This window comes from Asparagus officinalis, chromosome 3, assembly GCF_001876935.1.
Source record: "Asparagus officinalis chromosome 3, Aspof.V1, whole genome shotgun sequence".
Classification (NCBI taxonomy): domain Eukaryota; kingdom Viridiplantae; phylum Streptophyta; class Magnoliopsida; order Asparagales; family Asparagaceae; genus Asparagus; species Asparagus officinalis.
The window spans coordinates 26,677,896-26,699,405 of NC_033796.1; the positions used below are offsets into that span (position 1 = coordinate 26,677,896).

General features: G+C 37.4%; 2 protein-coding genes across 6 annotated transcripts; one reads left to right on the forward strand and one right to left on the reverse strand.

Annotated features, from left to right (window-relative positions):
• On the forward strand, nucleotides 2,981-3,862 carry LOC109832168 (protein BIG GRAIN 1-like). The gene is given in 2 exon segments (XM_020399604.1): nucleotides 2,981-3,506; nucleotides 3,509-3,862. Coding segments are annotated over 2 exon segments (669 nt in total). The 5' UTR covers nucleotides 2,981-3,133; the 3' UTR covers nucleotides 3,805-3,862.
• Nucleotides 8,262-19,792, reverse strand: LOC109833521 (omega-amidase, chloroplastic-like). 5 transcript variants are annotated; one of them, XM_020401228.1, is made up of 8 exons: nucleotides 19,719-19,792; nucleotides 19,511-19,627; nucleotides 15,529-15,622; nucleotides 12,732-12,806; nucleotides 11,705-11,790; nucleotides 9,835-9,930; nucleotides 9,625-9,707; nucleotides 8,262-8,613 (listed from the first exon to the last, which is right to left on the reverse strand). In XM_020401228.1, the coding sequence occupies exons 2-8, from the start codon at nucleotides 19,601-19,603 to the stop codon at nucleotides 8,532-8,534; spliced, it is 609 nt and encodes a 202-aa protein (XP_020256817.1). In that variant the 5' UTR covers nucleotides 19,604-19,627; nucleotides 19,719-19,792; the 3' UTR covers nucleotides 8,262-8,531. The 5 variants fall into 5 exon arrangements, with proteins under 5 accessions (XP_020256817.1, XP_020256816.1, XP_020256818.1 ...); XM_020401227.1 differs by having other exon boundaries at nucleotides 19,713-19,792; XM_020401229.1 differs by having other exon boundaries at nucleotides 8,262-8,610; nucleotides 19,511-19,786.

Genomic DNA, 21,510 nt, shown 5'->3' on the forward strand with positions numbered 1-21,510 from the left:
TAATAAAGGTATGCAGCAGTAAAGAAGAAGCTGCTGCCCCCTGCCTGCTACAGTGTTCCTCTTTAATGTATAGGGATTGCTGTTACGACTCTCCCTATGCAGCTCCTGTCCCCTTCACTCACACACATCGGTAGCTGAATAAAGAAAAAAAAGAGAAAGGAGAAAGAGGGCGAGAGAAAGGGGGGCCCAAAATGGGAAGCTGTATCTCAAATGTGAAGACGAGATCACGATGGACACAACTTAACCCCAACACTACTGTCGTTGATGCAGTCGTAGCCCGATGGCATGCAATATAGGTCGGAGCTTTGATTTTAATTCATTTTGTAAATTTTCTCCAACAATGTACATAGTTAATGTAAGTATAATTAATTTGTTCAATTATAAAGTAACATTATATATCAAGTAAATATAGCATATAAGAGTTTGAATTTTAATCTCCTCATGTTCTTAGTAGATAAAGGAATTTAAAGAAAACATGAACAATAAGCTAATATCCCACCGTCTTTTCTTCCCTAAAAAAAAAAAGAGGATTCTAATATCTAATTATATCATTATATGTGACATTCATGAAGCAATGCGCTATAGACCCCCCTGCCCTGCTTCTCGTGCTGTCAAAGCTAATACAAATGGGTAAAGGGAACCTTACATGTCCTGTGACTAATTGCAAAGTGAACATAAAACTTTACTCAGAAAACTCGAAAAACTAAAGTTACTCTCCTCCAACCGTATCATGTGATCAACCAAAGTCGGAACTCCTCTTTCAAATTAAAATAAAATAAAATTATCACTGTTAGAAGACAGAATGCGCGCGGGTATCAACATTTAATTATTCGATTGATTTTAGACTGTGAAATAATAATTCCATACGCTACACACCTAGTTACACCTATATATCTAGACCCTCTGTATGATATATTTCATTAGGGAATACGGGACCAAACCCCTTTGTCCCGTACATAAAAAGAACTATATATATATAGAACACCGCCTAATGATTTTTTGATAACCTTATTCTGAAGGTTGATTAAATATAGAACCAACGCGGTTGTGGGTATGTGGTCCGTATTTCCAAAAATCCTTTTTGCATCGATCCCAATACCTTTAGCTTTTTCTCTAATTTATTTGCTAATTTTGTATATTTTATAGTTGGACTTGGTCCTGTTGTAAAATTCCTTTGCTAGTAATACAACTCTAAAATTAATATGAAAACAGGTTAAAATCTCACCGTTCAGTCCTTTAGAGCATGTTTAAAAATAGTGATTCTTTAAAGTGGATTTCAAAATAATCCATGTCTAGACCACCTCGATGTCTCTTTAAAGTGGATATTTCAAAATAATCAGTACGGTCACATGATATCAGAGCAATCGAAATTTAAATTGCATCTGAAACGCATCTAATGTAATATATTTTGAAAACTATAAATAGTTATAGAAATTCGCCAGTGGCCGGCACTTGAGAAAAAGTTCTCTTAACAAAACATACTCTCAAGTATAATAGAAGATGGCACATATACGAGAGTAGACGTATGATCTATAATAACTTAAGATCCTTGGAACAAGAAAAAGTTTGTGACGAGAACTTTAACACATTCAAAGGACAGGAGAATAGGTAAGAGTTCGTATGACACCTTAAAAGCTAGAACATAGGGAAAAGTTTGTGCATATTGATTTCAAGGTTATATTATACCGAATAGACGTCAACTTAATTACTAGTAAACACTAAACAAATTAATATTTCAAATATTCCCGGACTGGGTTTAAAGAAAAAAAATGTACGTATGCTTCAGTTTCTTTTCAACCAAAGCTAATGTGAACTCTTAAGTGACTTGTAGAAAATATTTTTGAAGGAATGGTGGCGGTGCTATATATGAGAATGTGAACGTTGGTAATAAGGTAACTTTCTTCTTTTCTCTTTTTAGGCCTTCTTTCTCCTTTTACTTTAGCCTCAAACGTTGCCATCACATGCTCGATCTAGTCTTTATTATGCCCTTAATTAATTAAGCACTGCACAGTGTGCTCCTCAGGATTAAGAAGCTTCTCGCTCTCACTCTGAGAGAAGAAGGAAAGGCAAAAATCTCAAGGCGCACTCAAAGGCCTACATGTAGGAGCATGAGGGAAAATGATTAGTCCATCTCTAAGCACCTTTTTGCCCACGTGTGTGTCCTTAAACTAATCATCGAGCGGCAAAAGTTCCTCATATAAAATTAGCAACTAATCCATCAGCCTTTTCTTTTGGATGACTAATGAAAAAGCCTAATTACCTAGGAGCTAAATACCTATCGATTCCTTTGTCGTTCTCATAGATTATATATGCTTCGGTGTACCAGTATAGTACCACCATTTGAAAAGTATAATTCCTAACCAAACATTAATTCTTTGCGAGATACAAATTTGTATCCTTTTCTTTGCGAGAAAGAAGGCAAGAGGTATAAATTCCTCCCAGCAAACATTCTTTTATTAGCGACGGTATTGAAATTTGAGAATTGGGTTATTAACTGTTTCTCTTCACTCCAAAATACTACATGTATAATTTAGGCACGCCTTTTGATTATTACTCACATAACTGTTATTATCCCTTGCTTAAACTATAGATACCCTTAACTCTCCTACTACCCTACGGCTACGGAGGTATAAAAGATGCCAAAAATAGAAATATATCCCCTTAGCTGTCCCCCTTAAAAATAATGGCTTTAAATTTTACACCAAGCGCATAAATTTAGTTAGTAGGGTCATTTAGGGAAGCAAGCTCGTCTCTTCCCCGCGACAAGCGTGCGCTCATTTATGTTAATCCTCACCGAGATCCTCTTTATTACCAAACTGCCATCTATAAAAACAAAACGATTAATTTAACCACGCTAGCTGCACTTACTTAATTAAGCCAAGGGGCGTGAACTTACCAAAAGAAATCGGATCCAGATTGGGTCCCACCAGCCACTTTATAAAAAGCCAATCGGACCACCAGAATCCGACCCGACCCGATCCGCGCGTGAACTCTCAAAAGCAGAGAGCGATTCCTCTCTGTCTCATTGCTGCGCTCTGTTTCTCCTCACTTCTCTCCTCTTCTCTGCGTTTACAAAAACAGAACGCTACAAAAAAGCCCCTAAAAAAAAAAATCCTCAGATCTTAAGTATCGAATGGAAAAGTGGCAGAGAGTCCAGAAACCGCCGGTTAGCCGCGGGTACGATTACCCTTCGTTTTCGTCTACCTTGCTCGACTCCATTTACCGATCAATCGACGATGAAACTAACTGCAGAGCACCAGATCCACCAGCAACCAAGAAAAAACAGAGCAACACAGACCTCAAATGGTCCCCACCGGTGACCCGACTCAGGACACCCCGCGGAGCGCCGGAGCAAGCTAAGAAGCACGCGCCGGCGGTGACCAGACCTCATCACTTCCGGTCAACAACTTCGAGCTCATCCGATAGCTCGAGCTATGGCGGATTCTCCTCATCGGAACCCGAATCCGCAACTGCAAACCCTAACCGGCTCAAACCGATCCGAACCGGATCCGTGCCCCCACCCCGCCGCCGATCTCCATCCCGCTGCAGCCGGAGAAGAAGAAGAAGAATCTCACTCAATCCGTAGCAAATTCCGCGATCTGAAGAAATCGCAGATCGCCGACCTCGCCGGCGGCGAGGCTGGCGAGCTTCCTCAACTCTATCTTCACCTCCTCGACTGCGGGAAGCGGCTCGGAAGCAGAAGATCGCCGCCCGCCGGCGAGGAATCGGCTTGCCTCGACGGCGTCGTCGTACTCGCGATCTTGTCTCGTGAAGACGCCGTCGACGTCGCGATCACGCCGATAAGAGGTCTGTAAGGTTCGCGTGCGGTTGACGGCGGGAACGGGCGGCGGGGAGTCGAAGAGGATGGGCGGTGCGCGTGATTTTGAGGACGAGGACGAACGTGGCGAGCGGATTCGAGCCTCGCATTGTTCAGCTGGAAAGAGTAATATTATCCGGCGTCGTGAGGTATCCGAGAAGATCGCCTGCCGGTTTACGAAACGACGCATCTCGGGAGGTTGGTTTTGTAAAAATTTGAAAAGTTAAGGTTGGGGGAGCGTATTTTGTTCGGTTAACTTTAATGGAGAATAAAATCTGTTTGGGCTGTAATTAAGGGGCTAAAAGGGTAATTATGAGAGAAAGCACACGCTTTTGTCTGCTCCTGTCGGAAGAAAAGAATGATTCAAAGTGATTATTCTATTAGTTAATAGGGGCTTAAGTAGGGTTTTTGGGTGTATTATGATTGGCTTTTGGTGATTTAAGTAATTTTTAACTAAGAATGACTTAGACACTTGCGATTTATTTTGAGAATCTTGAATTTGGTGAGATAATCCGAGATCACATGCTATTTGGACTTTCTTTTTAACCGAAGTTTTGTCTGGTGTGGAAAATTCGGGCGAACAGTGTTAGGGGAAATGAGAAATCGATGACCTTCAGCGGGTGCGTATTGAAAATTTTGAGTTCAATAATTGATGGTGATGGTGTTATTGGGGGGAGACTTTGATGAAGATGTGCTCTGGACGAATCATTGAACTCGTTGGTGGTGGATTATATGAGTGGCTATGATAGCGAATTGGCAACATTGCATTTGTGCGAGTATTTGAGTGTGTGTGCGTCAATGCGCAAGTTGTGCTGAAAGCTACTGAACTTTTTTTCTTTTTTTTTTGGTGGCGTAGTCCATTTCCTCAAGAATGTAAAGAACCCGGCCTGTTGAAAGCGAGCTCAGACTCCTCCGCGAAATAAATGCTCGTGTTTTTCAAAGATTTTGGACGCGAACACGGGGATAACATATGGGGAAAAAAAAGAGCAAATTCAGAATCGAATTAGTTTGATCATCAGGAATGATGCGACGCATTCTTATTTGGGATGATAAAAACGATGCTCTCTTCTGCTTCACCAAGCTGAAATACCCTTTGCAATGCATGTTTCTCCGTTACTCGTTAGTATTTTCGAGGCACAACATGACTAATATTTACACAACAACTCATTGTAGATTTGCAAAATATACCGATTTAAACTTTGTTCCACGTACATGACTAATATATACAGAACACTTACATTATAGATTGTAGATTAATTATACTTCGATATTGTCGTACCCTGAAAATTACCGAGCCTAATAAGAGTGGCCGCATAGTAAGTAATTGGCCGACTACTAAAGCATCTGCAAGCATAACATGGGTGATAAGTCGGCCGACCCATCTCGCGATCCTAATCCGAGATGAAAAGCGCTTCTGACCAGGATTCTACTGGATGTCCAACTTCAAGACAAAGGGCATTCTCCACTCGGACCCAATGCAACGTGTCTCGATTAGTGGAACGGCCTGACAAGCATCATCAAAAGTTACGCTGCATTTAGTAAATGTACAGTCAGTGCCCACACTTCGCCGCCCAGTCGCCATCAATAATTAATGCGGCATTAGAGTCATGATGATCTTTCGAGCCAGAGCCTCCAAAGCCCCTCGGACTCGTCATTACCCCAACAGTCCCATCACTATATAAAGGCGACTCGGCCAATCAATTGCAGACACGTGTAAAGTAGAGTTTGAATTGGAACTGCACACATTCGGCCAAAATTAGCAGCATTCCCCAATAAACCCTCTATAAATAATGGTGATTTCTACCAAATCAAGGTATGCATTTTTAAATAAAAAAAGTCAACAAGACAATACTCTGTTTTTCTCTTTATATTAACTGGATGTAGTCACCGACTTGAACGTCGGATGACATGCTGGAGGAAACAACCTCTGGTGCTTCTACCATCTGTTACTTGTATAGTGAAGTACAGATCAAGATCCTCAACCGAAGATTAATCATCCAAGACGATTAAGGACCCAGAAATCGAGTTAACTCTCCTTAATGACAGCTCAACTTTGTGACATCAACAGACATTAGTTGGAAACGAGGCAAAATCTATTCCCAATTAATTTAGGTAGCGTCTCCATTAGTTCCCCTGCCTATTATGTTTTACAAATGTGGCTTAGTTATATCTCAAAATCCGATATAAACACATTTATACATTCCAAACAAGAGAAAAGAGAGTAAAGATAAGACAAAAGAAAGGAACAATGGAGACACAAAAAGAGAATCAGCGATCCCGAGAAAGTGCCAAAGTGAGAGAAGGACATGACTGCTTTTGTTCATGTCTCTCTCTCTCTTCACGAAGTTCTTGAGAGAGTTTAAAGATCTAAAGCAACAAAAGGAGAAGGAAAAAAGAAAAAAGAAAAAGAGAGATTGGAAATTGAACAGGATCAATAAAAACCCATAATTTTGATGACGGGCAAAGTAAAGCAAAGTCCTGACAATAGTGTCTCTGTCCACCAGGAGGACATTTTTTTTTTACTTTTTTATTTGTTTTTTTGTCTAGTCACAATAAGAATCTCATCAGAATCATCTCTATAGGAATAAAATGATTTGCACGTTGGATAGAAGAGATAAAAGTCTAAAATTAATCAACACTGCTATTTGGCTCGCGCTTTAACGCGCGAGCCAACTCGCACAGAAACAGGGGGTGGGCCCCTCTGGCACAGTGGGTCTCACCCCTTTGTCTCTGCGCGAGTTGGCTCGCGCGTTAAAGCGTGAGCCAAAAAGCGTTTTCCAAAATTAATCCCATGAATGGTATGAATCACCTTTATGTTATGTAAATGTTATGATAGAATCTATACTCGTTGCGTATACTTTATCTCTAGGATATGCATTAGCCAAATAATATGTTTGTTTATCAAAGAAAAATGGCTAGTGGATCTCTTTATCAGTTTGTTCATTTTCAGGACACCCTTTTTCGAAGTGCAACAAAATTTTGAAACAGATGGGCATTCTTTCATGAAAGAAAATTTCAACTATAAGAAACTATGTACTCCAAAAAAACTATTGAAAACTATAAAAGAATCCAAATATTGATAACACTTCTGATAAAAGGAAAACAGAAGAAAGAAACAAAATTTAAGACGGACCATCAACATGTTCAAAAGAAATTTCTCTTGTTGAAATCATGTATAATCATTTGGAGTTCACCAGGACGATGGTCCCCTAGAAACTAAATCATGAAGGCAAAAGCTTTAGAATCGTCGCCGAAAATTTTGGCACAAAAGTGATACGTCGCGCGCTAGTGATTGTTTAATTATATTAACAAACTCCCCTAATAATTAGCATTTCTTTTTGTGAAGTTAAATTAATCTCTAATGAGGTTCCTCTGGACGCATATTTATAACAAAAATCACAAAGCACGAGATAAAATTTTGCTGCTGCTTATGTCCACATGTTTCGGTTAAACTAAACCTTGTATCACAACTCATACTAAGAAAATCTTGATACATAATGTACCAATATATGTTCATGTATCTAATTCCAATAATAATAAAAAATATATCCTATCTAGCAGTACTAGGGTTTTTTTATTATTGTTGATATAGCTAGGGGCAAAAAGAATATAGGCCTCCACATGAAAAGGTTCCCTCATGGAAGTATATTATTTGAGCTCTACGCGTAATATTTTGGCTTGTGTTTGGCGGAGTGGAAGATCTACATCCAATGATTAGATAGACATTAATTAGGGTATATGTCTTGTGCACATCTAACCATTGAAAAAAAAATATTAATGCATGGACTAAGACTACTTCAACCTACCCATTAGCGGTTGAATACTCTTCCCCCTCTCTAATCTCACAAATGATTACTCTAATAAATTTATAAGGGTACCCATCCTATCATTTAGGAGTTCTTTTTTGAGTGATCATGATAGGAATAGTGGATATAGTTAACGCTTAATCAAATATTGGAAATAATCATGAGGCAGTCCAAATATTTGACCAATATCAAGAGCTAGATGGATAACCAGACCATGATAAAGCTGTTGAATAGTTTATACTTAATTAAAGGGAACAAAGTAAAAGATCGATGAAGACTCGCACCTTCACAAATGATGTTGAATGGACCAATTGTTGAGGTAATTATCCAAGAGAAACATCAAAAATCTCCTCTCTCTCTCTCTCTCTCCATCGCGTTGGCAGCTAAGAAACAACTAATAAATGGTTCCTTAATTATTTAATCTCCTCTCTCAGTTTAAAGCTGATCCACGCAGTTCTCAGCGTTAATAGGCCGCCTGAACCATGAACATTCTCTTTACCAGCAGATCACAAAATATCTGGGCATTCGACTCATGCATGCACTAAAAAGAGAGTAAAACTTGTCATTAAGCAATTTTTTTTTTATAGCATAGAATTCAAAATATTTGGAACGCAACAGAGTCATCGTGCACACCACCATTGCATGTGAAAAAAAATTATCGTGAAATGGCATCACAATGATAATAATGGAGATACTTCCCCCTTTTATATGCTACATACCTTTCAGTTCAGACAAACCATTAAGCTTCTTCAATCAAGGACCAAAAAGTATTTAAGAGAGCTAACTACAACATGCGGGCCCACTTGCTTCTTAGAAGTCCCATTACATGTTCTGACCTTCATAATTACTAAACCATTAACAGATATTTTGACAAAAGTTACTTGAAAATATTTGACGGTGAAGCACTTTCACTGAGAGCCCATTCTCTGGACGTCAACCGGCTGATACAAATCCCCACGCCGCCGCTTCTCAAGGGGCAGGTTGGATCTGCTGCATAAGAGGGAAATCCATCAGTAATTACAGATTTTTAAGTTATTAGTGTAACAGAGAGAGATACGCAAACCATGCCCAGTAGAAATGAAACTAGTTGAATTATGCTAGAAGGATTGGATTGGGTCGAGGAAATGAGACTTACATGGGATGATAAATATGCCTAAGAATTTTTCAAAACTTTTATTGGATCAAGGGGGACTGGATACAAGCCTAGGAGAACCTAGTTGGGAGTAGTTAAGAAGGATACGACAGTGGCTAACGTAACAAAGGAGATAACACTAGACATAACTGGATGAAAGAATATGAATATATACGATACATGTCAACACCAAAATTTTGGAAGAAAGGCTTTATTGTTGTAGAATATGCATGAGATATTTGTAAGCAAATCAATGCTTACACAAAATATTGGCCCATCTGCCTGTCAATTTTGATTAAGTAGCAGCTAATTAGAGTTGGGACATCTGTTGTGATATATTATTTTACCACAATTCTACAACCAGCATTGTCTCTAACCTGCTTCCAACAATATCAGCTATAACTTAAGAAGTACTACACAGTACACAAGAACGACCAAATTTTCATGACTGTGTATCAATCTACTATCTTACCCTATATTAACAGGCGAAAAATAAATATTCCAACACCATCACCATAGGTTAGACAGACTTGCGGTAAAATACATTCAAAAGGCTTTATGACAAGGACTCCCTTCTTTCTAAGAACGCAACAAACATCAACCCTCTCCTCATACCACTCAACAACTGTCGGCAACATGCTCAAAGGTATGCAAACCAGTGTTAAGAAGTTTATACTTTAAACAATGTTTCAACAACAGAAAACAGAACGCTCGTAATCGAAGTTAGAAATCCAATTAGGGCTAGAGAAAGTAGCAATTCTATCTGGTTTGAGCTTATGTGGCCAAGCACCGAAAGGATTAACATTCTTGTGCCTAGACAGTGGTTATAAATGTGAATTAGTTGATTTTGTTTATAATGAAAATCTTACCTCTGAAGCTCAATTAAAGAATAGTCAATCTCTCCAATAACGATTGCCTCCTCATGCTCGGTGGTTACTATCACTTCGCCAAACTAACAAGCACAGGTGAGGGAATAAGAAAAACATTTGTCAGGTATCCAAGTTCAAACTGCTCACGTACCAGACAGACAAACTACTTCCAATTTTCATAGACAAGAGTTCATAAAAAAAATACACTACTTTCATTATATGTACAGGTGCGACAAGTGTCGAATGACCCCAAGTAATGTAACTAGCACTTGTATCCTGAGCAGGGGAACAAGTTGCCACAAATAACTGAAAGATAAAAGAAAATAAATGTCAACTGAATGATTGTAGACTAGAATAATTTTCAAATTTTTTCAAAGAAGGTAAAAGAAAAATAGACAAAGCCAAATGCAGATATTCCCAAATACGATGAGGTAAATCTAATTTGACAAGGTGGTTTATAGTAAATCAAAGAGTTCTGCAAAGTGCACTCCCAGAGATATAGATCAAAGTACCATCTACCTCGTTATCACCAGCCCTACCATAAGGAAATGGAAAATTTAGTAAGAATAGCTGGACATTTTTCTTCAAAATTTAGATAGCTAAGACATTTACTGCTTTTTCTGCTTCGAAAATATTCAAACCTCGCTGAAAGTAGTCAGAATGTTTGCAATAAAACAAAATAGGGCACAAATGGAGACTGACAGTTACAAACTTGCTTGTGGAACCTGAGAGCTCATTCTTTGTTCTCGTGCATCAGAGAGACTATTAAGGATGAGACAGAAGAAAGCAGAAAGATCAGTGCTTTTATCAACTTAAAGGAATGAATGAAATTATGAAACTTTCCCATCCGATTTCTACCACTAACAAAAGAAAGACAGACAAGATAAATAAGATAAACAAAACTCACAATCCCTCCTCACCTCTTCTCTCCACTACACCACCAGTGCACTCCTCACATCCACTATCAACTCTTTTTTCACCTATCACGCTTTGCACCCGCGAACCCATTGGCGTGATGTAAGCCGTAGAACCCACTGAGTGACTAGTCAATGTTGCGCTTAACTCATTGGACTTACATTATAAACCATTCAATCACTTAATCAATATCCGACGTGGAACTGAATCTTGGGGGCTTCACATCACCAGCAAGGCGCTCACGCTTCTCCATCAAAACAATGATCTTCCTCAAAGCGTGAACCAATTCTAATATTTCTCCCATCTCCTCAATCTCACCAACAAAGAACAGTGGAAAGTAGGGTCTAATTATCCGATAACCAAACCAACTAACATCGACATTGAGTATGGATCCTAACATTTCATCAATATATTAGCATGTCACATATGGATACTAAAAGGAAATCCATTTTCAAAAGGGATCACAGACAGAGGGTTATAAAGTAGGCATGCTAACCTGATTCAGCATACATGCATACGCCTATACATCCATGTATATGTCAATGATATGCACACATGCATAGCAGAAACAACCTGTATGAATGACAAGCGGAACAAGGACTATGGAGTCTGGAAACTGAGATTTGCACGAGAAAAGTTCATTTAGTAATTAATGCTTATCCAATTCGTAACTTCTCATAACACACTTCATCCAAGTAACTAGATGAATCCTATATGTGATCCTGCCTTCATATCACATCTCAACAATATTTCACTTACCGTAGGCAGTCATTTTGTGCACAATTTTTTTTTACTAGCCAACATATTATGCAGAATCTTGTTACTGATATATGCAATCATTATACCCAGAAAAGCAGCAAAAGAAACTCTTAAAGGCAATCAACTACGCAGAAAAGCAGCAACAGAAACTCTTGAAGGCAATCAACTAAATAGAATTCATAATTTTGAAGTCACTGACTTTCATAAACTGATAGGCATTAGATTGAAACATATATTTAAAATGATTTGGCCTGCTGCGGTATATTTTAAGTAAAAAGCTTTCACAAACCCTGTCAAAATATGATATAATATAACCATAAAGAAGGTTCCGAACATATGGGACGATTGTTATATTATCCATAAGTAGTACACTAAGAAAAATTGATAGTTCTAAATTCAACAGTACCTTGCTCTTTGAAATAACTCCTAATGCAAAGGACCAGTTGTCATGCCAAATGTACCAGGGGCCAGGGCAGCAGATTAAATGAGCACCTGATATCAACATTATTAAGATTCAGATCAATACTTATATTCAAGAAAACAAAACCTTAGTAAACATGAGTTATCGTAAACTAACATAGAATATAGTGACTAAAAGATGAAACAAAGGAGAATGATATAAAGTCAAGTCTAATGGTTGAGTTGGGAACTATTCTTTAGACCTCCAGCAAACAATTGAATCCACTGCTATTATAAATGCAAACTCCTGGCAGTATGCAAACTGATCTATGATTTCATCTTCATATCACTCAAACATGTACAAATTACAAAAAGAAAAAAGCCCTCTTTTACATATGGCTCTTTACTTCTAATAAATCCTACCATCCAGCAACGAAAAAAGGACTGGTTAATATGCATCTCATTTAACTTTTCTAGAGCATCATCTGTATCTACTGTCCGAGCAACATAATTATACATGGCCCTCCTTTCCAAAGTCCGATATCACAAGGACCAACTAGCGCAGATTCATTTTTCTTCTTATACAATAATAATTTCTTTCACGTGGAAAAAACTAGTATTCTTTAACTCGCAAGCAGATAAGTTAGCGATTATTAGTAAAAGTCCCCAGTTACAGTACACTAAAAAGTCAATCACTTAATTCGCGTCAATATCTCAATGGAAATGTAAAAGTACATAGTGAAGATTTAACTATAATGGTGGTCGCAGGTTGGAGAAAGCCTCTGATACATGAATCATGTCTACATATAACATCACCCCCCATGCCAACATAAACATCATTGCAGTCTCATGCAAGGGTATACCTCTATTATCATATCATCTCAATTACTAATAAACTCTACTAAAGCAGACAGAATATACTGTCAAATACAGTGATCTGTCATGCTTTAGATGGGTTCAGTAGCTCAGGTAGCACTTTAAAAAACAAAAGGCAAGCAAGATAAAATTATCTGCAAGTGATACGGGAAAGAGACCTTTTGCACCATACAACATAGCCAGTTCCGGGAAGGAAATGTCATGACAAATACCTATGCCAATACGTCCAACATCTGCACCCACTTTCAAGAGTCAGTCTGTAGAATAGATCAATGAATTAGGATCAAAAAGCTAATAACCCAATACAGATTACTCAGACATACTTAAAAGGGAAAAAACAGTTCAGGAAACCTAATGCAGAAATATGAACTTAGAAATGTGTAAAGGGGAGGGGTAAAATTTAAAGAGGAAGATGATTTATAACAATGGAATGTCGATGGTACAAAAATGTAAAACCAATCTGTGTGATAGCATTAAGTACGAAGTGTGGCTCACTGGCTCAACAACTTCTTGACTTCTTCTAAACAAATCTTTCCAAATATCCATGGAGCTCAAAGGAGTTAATCCGTGCACTTTAACAATATAGAAATCATTAAGAGCTTACAAATTATGTGAACAATTTCCCATGTCTAGATTAGTAGATTGCATGAAGTATTGTAACTGAAAGGTTGACTGACTTTAGTTCCTTGCCCATCTCTGAAAACTAGCTTCAGCCTAAATCAACACAAATGCAGAAGTTGATGCAAGAAGACAAGTGATTTAACTTTCTGAAGGGAGTAGATGTAGTCAATACAATTTTCCTCACTGGACTAGACTCTCAAGACATAAACCTAGGGCTGAGGATAGCAAGCGGTGGGGAAGGGCCATGCCCCCCCCCGCCCTCCCACAAGGAGCTGGAAAGCTCAGTACCACAAAACAAAGCCCAAACCTTAATTTTGAGTAAACAAATTTGGATCAAACTCTCATGGGTTTGGCAACCCGACCCGATGCAATAGGATCATTCACCTCTTAGAAATCGCAGACCTATCGGCTGGGATTCTTTTTTGGGGCTTTTTTCCCCCATTTAATGTAAATTTAAAATCTATTCAAATTCAACCAAGCTCACTCCCAATTTCCCCAATAGTGATGTATTCTCTAACCTCATTCTCTTATTTTTTTTATTATGGCTAACATATATTATTATTTAATCATTAGTTTATGTTTCCTTTTCATGGTTATTGTATTTTTTTGCTTTATTTATTGCATTTTTTGCTTTATTTATTTAATTTATTTTAAACCCATGTGTCGTGAATATGTCGGCAGTATATATTCCCACCCCAACCATACAGTTTGAATCCTGCCTGTGCCACTGTAATATATTATCCATATTACCTAATAACCTCGGGGAAACTCCATCTGAACTCATAGCCCTCACAAACACCTTTGCCTTTTTCTTTAATAACCTCATTCTGGATTCTCATAACTCTTAACACCACCCACACCCAAAAAAAAAAAGGAAAAAGAAAAAAACCAAGGGCATTATATAAGAGGTGTCTTTCAGTGGCATTTCCTCACATAGAAGTAAAGGCATGTGTCTTTCAGTGGCATATCCTCACAGAGAAGTAAAGGCAAGCAGTGGCATTTCCTGACATAAAAGTAAAGGCAGATGTTACATGGCCCTTTCCGCTGTAAAAAGTAATGAACTATGAGTGTTTGGCATACACGTGTAGGCATAATCTATGATCTCAAATTTCAATAAATTGACAGTCTCATAGGCGAAAATTGTTAATAGAAATCTGTTTTCTCAACATGCTTGTAATGTATGACAAACAAAGGATCAAAATGCAAATTCCATCTCCTTTATCTCATAACAAGATTGAAAGGGAAAGCATACCAGAGATTGGCTGATAATGAGATTAAGCAAAAAATTTGAGTGAAAACTATCCACCTTAGCTGGAATTGAATCTAGATATTCATCATACAGAGATATGGTTGATAAAAGAGAAATGCACGGATATAGATCAGAAACAAATTAATCAGCACCCAGACCATCCAGCATCTCTCTCCCCCCCCCCCCCTCTCTCCCTCTCTCTCTCACATACACACACACACACACACACATTTAGAGTCAAATAGCTCCTAGTGTAATTAGGATGTCGAGTTAGCTTGGGAAAGTTGAAATTAAATAAAGACAGACAAACAAGATGGAGTATGAAACCAAGAATAGGTTATCCATAAACTCCCTATTTGAAAAACTCTGCTGGCACCTCGACAATTACATCACTCTCTCTAGAAAAACCTTATGAAAAGCTTTCTCCTTTACATGAGTCATGACTACTTTAGTTTTTTTTTTTTGTCGCTATAAATTTGATGAAAAATAACAAGTATCAAGTCAGGTACTCGTTAAGAGAAAATATTTAAGAGAGAGGAACATAAGAAACATATTTACCATATTAGATGAGTACACCACCAATAAGATTACAAGTCAAACATGATCTGACGCTTCATAGACTACTTATAAGGTAAAGAATGTTTCAAGTACAGCTCTTCAAAACAGTTACTGAAGTATTGATCTTAAAAGAGTATGTTATTATTTACAACTGAAAAAGCACCAGTTACCATAAGATGACTAATGGAGCAATGTAGACACGTTTACTTTTAAGAATAAAAATGCTAACTGGTTAAATCATTGTCATATTAATTGCACAATTGAATTATTAGAATTTCTTTCACATATACTCACACTACAAATATCAATCATAGGCTAAAGTATCATCAAATATAATCAAATTTCTAATAATGTGTACACCTCTAATAAATGTCATATCAGACGAAATGCACATAAGCTTAAAGCTTAACTCCATAGAATATTACAAAAACATATTGTCAATAACGTGCATAAGCGAGTATACTGAGATATTGAAAAGTCAAATAGTTGCATGTACATCAAGAAAGGTGGTACTGATAAACGTAAACCTGTATCAACAATGATAGGATGCTGCCCATGTGTAAGAGTCTTTGATTCATTGAACGTAATCTTGCCCGGGATATCAATGTCAAAAAGATGAAGCTGCATTTCATGGCATGCATTAAATTAGTTATTATATTCATCAAATTCATAATGCATACTTTATTCAGAGACATTAAAAAGAAATGGTGTCAAATATTGTTACACTTGGCATGAACAGGTATGCATATTCATAAACTTGTTATAAGATTTGGCATCTCTCCTTTTCTTTGTTGATTCTGATTATCAGGGCAATATAATCCAAGATGTAAGAGGACTCTTAACAGTAGTAGGGAACAGGAAAAAGAGTGTGTCAAAATATTACTATAATCACCTAGGCTTCTAAGTTTCCAGAGAGCTACTCTCTAAAAATGATCAAATATAGAATTCACACATGATATCTATATGTGAAACATAGTTCAGGGACGTAGTATAGCTTGTAGCCTCTTATATGCCCATAAAACCACAAGAACTTGTGGCCCTCTGAGCATGAGTAACTCCATTATGATGAATCATGATGAGCAAAGGTGCAAAGGTTCAAAAACATAAGATCAGAGTGTACTCAAGCATTTGATTAATACATTGTTTAACCAGGTACTTTAGACTCAACAATCAACAATCACAATGCCATACATTTATAATAGAACAAAGAGAAGTAATATAAATTCATACTAATGAAAATTGAAAGTAGAAGTTTATTATAAGTAGTGATTAGGTGTGCATTAATAAAGCAAATGCAACATGTGAATAAATGAATGAATTACAATTACCCGCATTGCCAATATATATCATACACATTACTAAAAAAAGAAGCAGCAATAACCATCGTGGTTGATATTGTTATTGTCGTGTTGGTATTATTTAATAATTAATTGCAACATGAGGTGGACTCGGATATGGATTCTCATCAGTCTTCGTCATCAAGAAAGCTGGTCTGCTTGTGATGGTAGCCAAGGAATTATCTATCCCCAAATTATGATTACATGCATAAAATTTTAGTAAATGAAATACAGGGTTGCAATAGTTTTGAAATTGCAACAACATGTGTCGAGTCAGTGTAGAACGGGCAAATAAACATGGGTTAAACCAATACAATTGTAGCTGCTAACTCCTAGGTCCTGACTTGATCACATTGACATCTTCCACACCGTACCATCCTTTTTGTCCCAAATCATCAACATACAAGTCATTCATCAGTCCACGAGCTACAGAATTGAAGAGCAATATATAAATCTTGCAAAAAGATTAAACAGCAAACTATAAGTAGGTTTGCTTTTACCACTACCATTAACAGCTATACTCACTTAAAATATTGAATATTTTCCTTTCTCTATGATTGGCAAAAAAAGGAGCTTCAATGCACAAAGGACTATGCAGGCCATAACACCCGCCATCTGCCATAAGAAAATAATTTTATTGGATATCCAAACTAAATCTGTAGACTTTACACCAGCAAAAAAATAAAAGATAAAAAATCATCAAACAAATAATTTATATTAGAGATCATTTAAGGTCTAAAACTCCACTCCTTTGTAAATGATAATAATAATAATAACAATAATTGATTTCTACAGATTTGCAATGCACACATGATCTAGCAGCTTAGAGAATTAAATTAGCGTGTGACCAACATCAAATTTACTTTTAACTTGTACCTTTCTGTGTTTGCCTTTGAGAGTTCCATCCTTGCCAAAAATACAACTATTGTATAAATGTTCTACAGACCGCTCTGGTATTGAGCCACCAATAATAGTAAATGTTTTCGTCGAAAGTTGCTCTCGTTGTGGAATTCATTATATCTTCGGTCGATTACAACAAATTCAAACGGGCTAGCATGCGGATTGTTTAAGTCCGCTCCTATGTGACGTTTAAGCTAAAAGAGTTAACCCTTTTAGACTTCGTCTTTCTCACGGGCATAGACTACCCGGCAACGCGTGTTAGGCGCTGACTTATCCTTACTTAGGATTCAGGATAAAATTCCCCGTGGAATTCATTATATCTTCGGTCGATTACAACAAATTCAAAAGAGATAGTCTTTTTATAAGACTTATTTTACACAACAAAATGAAAATTACAACTTTTTAGAAACAAACGCAGGATCGTTGTTTGGATAGCTGCTTGCGTGGGATCTTTGCCTGTGCCGGGAACGCTTTGGCCCGTGGACCACCAAATCACAGATTCTGATTGAATCGTGAGGGGTCTAGTGATTCTTCCTTTGTTTATCGAAGTGAGAATTTGAAACGATATCTTATCAAAGTAAGATAGTCGTTCTTCTTGAAATCAAGTCAAAGCTCGAATCTCAAGGAATTGTCAGAGGCTCAGGAACTCTGCTCTGTCTGCTCCAAAGTGCTTAAGAATCATCAGCCCCCTAAACAAATGATCACAGGGGGTATTTATAACCCCTGGACGAATAACCACTTCCGAGATAGTGTTTGCTGTCTCGGCGGTCGAGACAGCAAAGACTGTCTCGGGTTCCGAGACAGTAAACACTGTCTCGGGTTCCGAAACAGTAAATGCTGTCTCGGAAATCCTCAACCGCCCAGCAGTTTTCTTGTAACTGCCTTCCCACGTTTTACAACTCCGTTATTTTGGCAGTTATCAACGTGATTCTCGCCCACGACGTTTCCCACGTTATTGAACAGTTGGTGGCCACGTGTCGGCGGGTACAAAATGGTTTCTGACCTTTTAAAAAGCTGTCTCGCGGGCGAGACAGTAAACACTGTCTCGCCTGCGAGACAGTAAACACTGTCTCACACGACGAGACAGTCTATACTGTCTTTTGTGTTCTTTTGTTCTTTGGATGATCTCCTTTTGAGCTACATTTGGATATCTTTCAGTATTTTTTGACGCCTACAGTAAATGGTCAGAGTGCTAGCAGCTTCTGAAAGAATAGAACATGATGGAGCTGCATCACCACGAGCCTTAATGTCCTCCGCATGTATGGGAAAGGTATCATTTGAATATGGACTATTCCATATTTCCTAACATGAATGATAAAATTGCAATTTTAATGAAAAATGATTGCCATCACAATAGGATTTATAACATCCTAGAAACAAAAAATGAACATAAATAAATATGAAAACTTTGATATTAAGAAGAGTGATAAAATATCAGATACTGGTGTATTCACTATGACAAACTCTATTGGATAAAATTTAAGGGAAAAACACCATCTTGAGATGTTACATATCAACTGATCTTTCAATTGGTGATAGGCTAGACGATCAAAAATTATTGTAATCCTACTACTTAATGAATAGTTTTAGATGTCACATACTACCCAAATAAGAATAGTGTAATGATCATTATACTACACATATCAGACTAATTCGAAACTACAAGATAATTATGTAGGGTCTTTCCTTGTGGTAAATGTGAACTTGGAGGCCTAAGTAAATGCCTTATAGCCAATAAATCAGGGTATGAAAATGGATTCCATAACAGACTTGAAGGATTCAACTGTATAGGTGCCGATGTGGACCTATGCATTCCTTTCCTCCAAGCATTCATATATTTCATTAAGCACTCAAGGAAACATGAAATGAGAGAACCTCATGACTATATTCATACAATATGTCTGCCTATATGTTGAGTTAATATAAGAAGAATTTAGCTTTCAACCATACATCGCTTTGAACTTCAAGTTCTGTACAACATACATTCTGCAAAACCTATTCCCGGTCCTCCTTCTCACAACATTTACATAATGCCCATATATCATACCATTATATTCCTTTACTTCATAAATGGATTTTCCAAATCGAACCGCTTCAGAATAGAACCTACTTACTTATGTATATGTATGGACTGACTACTGAGAAAGTTTTTTAGGCAAATCACTAAACGCTTCCAAATTTTTACCTCAGGCAATCAGCTGCAATTAGGGAAATTACTATAAGCTCTCCAAAATTCACAGACCAAAAGCAATGAGCTTTTCCGATCACTTACAGACAACACCACGAGCTCGGCCCCTTTTCTGGCAGCCTCCTCGATCACCTCTCGAGCGTGAGTTATGTTTCTTTCTATCTCTTCAGTCACCATCAACTGGCACAGCGCGATCTTAAACTGCAACCGAAAAAAATAAAAAAGAAGTTCAAAGTAACGAAAATAAGAAAGAGTCCAAATGTTAGGGACTAGCGAAGTGAAGAACCCTAGCTTGCTCGGGCTTGAAGTCGGCGGCCGTGGCGGAGAGAGTCGCGGGAATAGGAGAAAACTAGGGTTTTTTTTTTTGTGAAGAGAGGAGAGTGTTTTAGAGGGGCAGGTGGAAAAATAAGGGAAAGAAACGGAGTGAGAAGAGCGGCTGATGACGGTGATTGGAGGATGAGGGAGGCCGGTCCATTTCGTCATTTCTTTTTTGACGAGGGAAGCGAGAAGAGCGTAGGGAAGGAAGTTTAGAATGGGGACAAATTTTCAAATTCGACCGATTTAGAAACTTAATTGTCAAAAATGACGTGTTTCCAATTTAATTGTCAAAATTGACACAGTTTCACCCAGTTGGCTGAAACCGGGTCGATTATGGGGAAAAACATTACGAAACTTCACGGGACTTCAAGTCCTATAAAGTTTAAGCTCTGATAATGGGCTTGATTAGGAACGCCCAAAACTTCACGGGAGTTGAAATCTCATGAAGTTTTGTGCCAGTAAACTTCAAGGGATTTGAAGTCCCGTGAAATTTTATACATTACAAAACATCACAGGACTTCAAGTTTCGTGATGTTTTCCTCCTCTTAATCACCTTACTTTCGTAAATAACAATGCGCTTAAACTCCATGAGATTTGAAGTCCCGTGAAGTTTTGTAAATTATTTCACCAAAATCGACTCAGTTTCAGCCAATTATCTGAAACTGAGTCGATTTTGACAATTAAATAGGAAATTGATCGTTTTTTACAATTAAGTTTCTAAATGGGTCGAATTTGAAAATCTGTCATTGGAAGGGGGAGTTTTTTTTTGTAGTGTGTGCGCGTGTCTTTCTTCGTGTTTTTTTTAGGTTGGACAAATTTTTAAAACCAATCTCTTTTTAGATTTACTTTTAACAATCATTCCATTTGAGATTCATATAGTATTTTCGACCCAGTTTTAGCTTGCTGACTGAAAGCCAAATAAGTTATGAAAACTTCATGAGATTTAGAATCCCATGAATTAAGCACATGCGCCAAGCTTTTTTGCTTATCGCTGATTAATTGAGCATTAAACTTCAATAGATTCTAAATCTCGTGAAATTTTCGTAACTAGCATTTTCGACCCAGTTTCAGCCAGCTGGTTGAACCTAGGACGAAGCTGCTAAATAAATCTCAAATAGGCCGATTCCTAAATAAAGTTTCCAAAAGCGTTGGTTTTGAAAATTTATCCTTTTAGGTATGTCTTTTGTCCCTGCTTTAAAATTTGGCTAAATGACACTTAAATGCCATAATGTTTTCCCATAGTGGAACTTAAATATTATAAGTTGTAAAAAGTGTCAGGAAAGATATTCTGAGTTGTCTGCAGTTGAAAAATAGTTAAACATCTTGACTTTTTGGCTGTTCTGACCAAAACACCCCTCCCTTAGTTAAAATTCTCAACCGTTAACCCCCCCCCACCCCACCCCCACCACCAATCTGATACCAGTTAATCTCAAATACACTTAATTTGTTTAACATTTCCGCAAAAAAGAAAAAGAAAAAAGTAACGACAACGATAATGAAGGCTTACAATTCATGCTCCTGCCATGATTTTCTTCTCAAAATCAAATGAGCTTCAAAAAAAGAAAATTTGTCTTTCTATATTCCGTCACTTTTTACATCTTGTGGTATTCAATTGTCACAGTAAGAAAACTTTATGGTTTTTAAGTACCATTTAGCTTTAAAATTTCCAAAAGGAAATTCAATTTAATTTTAGGTAAGCATGATTATCTATTCCTATTCTTACTATTGTTTAAGAAAAGCTCATTTTTTATGTTCCACCACTATAT

Excerpts from the sequence above, each read along its gene's own strand:
- LOC109833521 (XM_020401228.1), bottom strand. The coding sequence starts at position 19,603 with ATGGTGACTGAAGAGATAGAAAGAAACATAACTCACGCTCGAGAGGTG. Across the intron at positions 12,807-15,528 it reads TCCTATCATTGTTGATACAG|ATGTTGGACGTATTGGCATA; the intron begins GTTTACGTTTAT and ends AAGTGGGTGCAG. Across the intron at positions 11,791-12,731 it reads TATGTTGTATGGTGCAAAAG|GTGCTCATTTAATCTGCTGC; the intron begins GTCTCTTTCCCG and ends TGTTGATATCAG.